This window comes from Passer domesticus, chromosome 10 (genome assembly GCF_036417665.1).
Source record: "Passer domesticus isolate bPasDom1 chromosome 10, bPasDom1.hap1, whole genome shotgun sequence".
NCBI lineage: Eukaryota > Metazoa > Chordata > Aves > Passeriformes > Passeridae > Passer > Passer domesticus.
This window is the reverse complement of record NC_087483.1, coordinates 10,772,587-10,778,586: the sequence shown is the minus strand read 5'-3', so window position 1 is coordinate 10,778,586 and position 6,000 is coordinate 10,772,587. Positions and strand designations below refer to the sequence as shown.

The 6,000-nt window shown below is 42.0% G+C and overlaps 1 protein-coding gene across 2 annotated transcripts in view; it reads right to left on the bottom strand.

The window, feature by feature from the left end:
• Positions 1–857: 857 nt before the first annotated feature.
• The window catches only part of ADARB1 (adenosine deaminase RNA specific B1), a 60,222-nt gene continuing 55,079 nt past the window's right edge, over positions 858–6,000 (bottom strand). For both annotated transcript variants that reach the window (XM_064433766.1, XM_064433767.1), the window contains exons 10-11: positions 2,874–3,052; positions 858–1,703 (exon numbers count right to left, since the gene is read on the bottom strand). In XM_064433766.1, coding sequence (XP_064289836.1) covers positions 1,527–1,703; positions 2,874–3,052 — 356 coding nt within the window. In that variant the 3' untranslated portion in view covers positions 858–1,526. The remainder of the gene's footprint in view (positions 1,704–2,873; positions 3,053–6,000) is intronic.

Genomic DNA, 6,000 nt, shown 5'->3' with positions numbered 1-6,000 from the left:
CCCTGAGGGTCACATATTCTCTTGTCTTCCCAGAGGAATGCTTGCTGCTTTCCACAGTACCACCCCAATGTCTGTTTGCACCTCAGTGTCTTCCTCCCAGGAGAGGAACCCAGAGACTTCAACTAATGCACAAGTGATTTTCAGGTCTGATCAGGTTCTGAAGATGAGAAGAGGCTCCTACTCCGGCAGAAATGCCACAGCATTCATGACTGGCCAGGAGTGGGTCTACACCAAAGTCTTCAACACCCCAAGGGCTTGCTGACCCCAGGGGTGCTGGGGCTGAGGTGCTTCTTCTACACAGCACTTAATCAAACCTCAGGATCTCAGCTCCATCTTAACATTTTTACATAAAGCAGAAGTGTCCACACCTTCAGGAAAAACACTTTTTAAAGGAATAGTCAAAACTATTGACTATTGACTATGAATATATCCAATAGATGGACACACATTTGAGAGCAACTTACCTAATTAGCTTCATGATGCCCATCACACATGTAAAGCCCAAAGGCAAGGGAGTCTGAGACACAACAATTTGGCTGAAAGCAGATATAACTCACAGGAAATAAGTTTTAAGAATTGGTTTCTCTGTTACAAGAGTTTCTAGAGGAGAGCAATTAATACCCAACAAGTAGTCACTGGTTTTGGCAACTCGGGCTTGGTGCCCTTAAAATGAGCAGATTTTTTAAAGCTGTTACATTGCTGTTACAGTTAATATCGTATTCGGATGAGTTCCTGGGATACACAAATCACCTACTTCTAAACAGGCTTCTGCATGTTATAGACTAAACTTCTTACAAATAATTATTTCGCTGTTTCCAGTTTACAATGGTAAAAAAATGAAGACTTCACAATGGGTATAAATGGGAGGTAAATGTATTTTTAAAAACAGAATAAAAAGCTGCATGTTAAAAACTGGCTCACAGACTAATAAATACATACATCAAAGACATGAAATTTTCAGCAGCTGGTTTTAAAGAGCAAGGAATTGGGAAAAAAAACTAGCTGTCCAGACTCCATTCCACCTCTGTGGTCTATGTACTAAAAATATCTGCAGTTGAAAAACAAGTTAACAGAGGAGTAGAATCAGCTTTGTCACCTATTTTCTTTTTTAAAAATTAAGCTACTTCCTAAAAGTGTGGTGTAAAACCTAGAGAAACTATTAATTTCTTCATGCATTTGATGACATTGAATTAAAAAAGAAATTATTTTAACCCAGAAAAAATGAGTCATTGTATACAGTAAGGACAGCCTTACTGCAAGTTTTCTACAGTAAAAGTATTTCTAGAAATACACCAGAAATTACTTTCCTATAACAAAATATACAATTATGTGTTGCATCATCATTGAGTTTCAATACTCAGGCAAAACAGAAACAGCTACTGTGAAGTTTCAAAAAAAAACCCAAAGAAACCCAACTCCAAAGAGCAGAAAGATGTTTTGACGGCTGTGGAGATGCCAGAAAGCAATGCTGGACACCAGGAATCTCCAGAACAACTCCCCTTCCCAAGTGATGTGCAGTTTGTGAATCAGACTGTGAGAGAAAACTGATCCTGTTCTATGGGCTTCTCCACCCAGGCTCCAAGTCCAGCCTTCAGGAATGCTTTAAACAAACACTCTTTGGCAGTCTGATACTCGGTGGCTCCTTGCTTGGTGTCGTGGTACAGGTTGGGCTTGAGGATCTTCGAGCGCAAGCTGGAGGAAAGCTGTGGGGTTGAGAGACAAGAGAAGGAGAGAGACGAGACCCCATTAAGCCAAACAGCACCAGAGTGACTGAGTTATTTAAACAGCTAATATTAAACAAGGTAAGGATCTAGCAAACAAAACACTGAGGCCAAAAAGCCACAGACATACCTCCTGGATGTTTTCTTTCTGAGAGTAAACAGTGAAACCTCAGCAGTGAAAATGGGATTATCCTTCCAAATAAATTAAAATGCAAAGGCAAGCTCAAAGGAGACAGCACCCTTTGCCTACTCAGCTATAAACCAAGGAAGATGAATTTTGGACCAGATAGCATCACATTAAAAAGTAAATTAACAAACACATTGATTCTTCTCCATTACTCCATGGAGCAGCAGCTACCTGGCCTCAAGTTATGCATGGGGAGGTTTAGATTAGATATTAGGGGAAAAAAATTCACTGAAAGGGTGTAGCCATGATATTTTCTGAAAAATCCTTTGCCAGGATTTTTTCCTGAGGAGCTGAGGAGCCTCAGGAAAGCAATGTAAAGAATAACTATCTGCTGCTGTGGAATGCAACAGGTACATCTGTGATTGGTGCATGTGAGATGTTTCTAATTAATGGCCAATCACAGTCAGCTGGCTCGGACTCTCTGGGAGTCAGGAGCTTTTGTTATCATTCCTCTCCTGTCCTTTCCAGCCTTCTGATGGATCCTTTTCTCTCTATTCTTTTAGTATAGTTTTAATACAGCATTTTAATATAAAATATATTATAATATAATAAACCAGCCTTCTGAAACATGGAGTCAAGATTCCCATCTCTTCCCACGTCCTGGCACCCTCGAACACAACCACACTAGGGTTGTAGAGCACTGGAACAGGCTGCCAACCACACAAGGGTTGTAAAGCATTGGAACAGGCTGCCCAGGGAAGCAGTGGGGTCACCATCCCTGGAAATGCTCAAACAAGGTGTGGATGTGGTGGCAGAGGGCATGGTTTAACATGGTGAACATGGTGGTGGTGCACCATTGATGGCCGGACTCGACAACCTTAAGTCTTTTCCAGCCTTAACGATTCTGTGGCTCTGACAGGAGGCTCAGCTTAAAAGAGGCTGAGGAAGTGGTTTGTGAGCACAGAAAGCAGACCCACGTGCCTCAGCAAGCCCTGAGGGCGGCCCAGGGCCCCGTGGAGCCGCACCTTGGCGTGGATGCGCATCCAGCGGCTGTAGAAGGCGTGCTTGCAGAGGCGCGACGCGCGGCCCATCTCGTCCTTGCCCGTCGTGGCGTTAATGACTTCCAGGGCAGAGTCGCCCACGGTCCAGTTCACACTGAAGTTTGGGGCTTTGCCTGGTTGACGGGCTTCTGCGTTGCTGATACCTGAAAGAAAAGTGATGTTTAATGATGGTAATAAAGAGAAATGCTTGGCTTTTGGTTTTGTGTTGGGGGGTGAACAGTCTTAGAAGCAGATCTTTTATTTTGAGGGCTTTCTCCTGCAGATTTCTCACCCACTCACAGAGTGACATCTCACTCTTATTCTGGCTAAAGTGCTCTCTAGTTCTGTCCCTCCCAGCAGGGCAAGTGTGCACTGCTGGAGAAAGCAGCCTCCTCGGCAGAGGGGACCATGGAGAGCTCTGTGGCAGGAGTTCATGGGGTTCATCTCACTCCCAAATGGATGTGAAGCTATGAACCCTGGAAATGTTCATGGCCAGGCTGGATGGGGCTTGGAGCAGCCTGGGATAGTGGAAGGTGTCCCTGCCCACGGCAGGGGGTCGGATGAGAGGGGCTTTACAGTCCCTTCCAACACAAAGCATCCTGTGATTCTACTGAAAGCGAGCCCCATGCTCAGCCCCCTCCACAAAGCCAGAACTGGCAGATATTTGGGACTTCCAGCACAAATCCACTGTGGTCCAGCTGACTCCCCACGTCACAGGCCAGTGCTGCACACTGAGCCCAGAGAACCACAGGACTCCAAACAGGACTCAAATCACTTTGCTCAGGTGTTAAATTAGGCAACACCTTCCAACCATGGCTCTATCTCCAGGGATGGAGAAGCAAAGCACCACAATCCAAGCCAAGTGCAAATTGAGTCTGGCAGGATTTATTCCCCACAACACCCCGGTGCCCAAAGATGGAATGTACACAAGGAAGGTCACAGCAGCTGCTGCCATGCACAGGTGACTCCTCAGATATTGCAGGGGTGGCAAAACTCTATTTAAGATGTCTCAGTCACCTCACCAGGAGAGAACAAAGCACCAGGGCAATTTGTTCTTCTAAAAACCCCACTTTTACTTTAAGGCAGCTCCCACCAAGAACCTATTTCAAGTCTACTCCACTGTTAGGCCAGGTCCAACACTTAATAAAATCTAAAGAATTTGTGGAAATTGAACATAAGCAACACAGCAGGATGCATTTCTGGCTGACATCTGGAACACAATCCAATAAAGCTGGGATCCTGGGAGCAGGACTGGCTCACCTGGCTCAGTCTCATGGCACCTCTGGGCCCAGCACTGAGAGCAGGCAAGGTCAGAATGACCCAGCAAAATTCAGTTTGCTTCCTATCATCAATTCCTCATTTAATAAACAAAGAAACCCTTTGAAATATAAACCACTGAAGCTGTTGTATTTTTAGTCCTGGTTTGGATCAATCTTGTCACTATGACTGATAAGAAATAATTAACTGAATAATAACAGAAAATAACCTACTATTCTCAATTTTCTTAAAATATAAGCTGAAAAAACTGAGAATTGGTACAGAAGTTGGCTTTACCAAAAGTACTGAGGCAAAAGTGCTAAGAAATTGATGCCACATGGAAATTTTTTGTCTTTTTTTTTCTTTAATGACATCTATACTACTACCTTTTCTTTCATTCCATACACTATTAAACAAGTACAGGGATCAGAGGTCACCAAGTACTCCAAAACTCTTGTGATGTCACAACCAGTCCCACCAGCAAATCAAATAAAAGTGAGAAAGCTGAACATTCAGCATGCACTACATTTCCACTGCAATGATATGATTCTATTCCTTGGTTTTTGATGAATTAATTTTTTTTTTAAAAAACCACCAAAACCAACCCAGATTTAGAATTTCAAATAGATTTAATTAATAAAAATCCATTTAGCTGCTTATTTGTATGCAAGAACCCTGGAGAGATGTCAAAGGATCACAAGTAGCAGGGACAGGGAATAAAGGTCATCTCAAAATCAAAGCATTTGATAAAACTTTAGGTAGTTAATATCTTCCCCCTCAAAATTTAGACATGAATATAGCACAATATGCTGAGACTGGAAACAGAAATTTAGGATAAATTTAGGAAAATCAAATATTTTACTTTTCTTTGAAAACTAATAGAACTAAAGCTATTTAGAGAACATTGTTCAGAACTTATTGTTGAGTATTATTACAAAGGGATATGACAAACAAAAGCAAAGGTCACAGTTCTTTGTACCACTGCTTATATAAATAATAAAGTTTGACAGTTCTTAGAGGAGAGAGCTAAAACAAGCTTCATGAAAAAGGACACAGAAAGCTGAAAAACACCAATGTGAACAGGAGGATAAGGTACCAAGGGAACAGCCAAATAAAAAAATCACCAGAAGTTCTACTGAAGGATTTTTTTTGGTCTACCTTAAAAACAAGTGCACTAACACTTGGATAAAGATGATCTCTTTGGGAAGAGTGAACCCAGGATGTGTGTGGGGGAAAAACTGAGGTAGGATCATTGATGATATAAATTATTTTCAAACAGCAATAAGAGGAGCAATAGCAAACAGCAGCAGAAAAAAACCTCACATACTAGGTGTATAGGCAGTAAAAAGAGAGGTTAAATTCTTCACAGATAAATATAAAGCAACACATATTAGGAAAAAACCCAAAGCAACCTTGCACAAGGAGTGCTGGACTTGGAGCTTGATATTAGCATTCAGGAATGAGATTTTAGTTTCTAATATTCAGTTCTACCAAAAGGTCAGGTCAGTCAGCAACAGTAATCAACGTGAATGTCAGGAATTATTAGTGAAGGATCAGGGAAGTGAACGGAATTTATGCCACTACATGGACTAGTATTGCTGCTTTACCCTGAATATCAGCTACTGCTCTGGTCTCACCAACACAAAATGATCCTTTATGTGACAGGGTCTCTGTGCAAGAAACAACAAAGTAGACTAAGACACTTCAGCTTGCAAAAAAATAGGATTTATGTAGGAAGGAATACCTCAGAGGTGAAGAAAACTGAGTGTCATGACCACTACTTATGGCCCGGATCTCACAGAGCACTGAGGAACATCTAATTGAGTAAATTAGCATAAGGAAAGTTCCTTTGCAA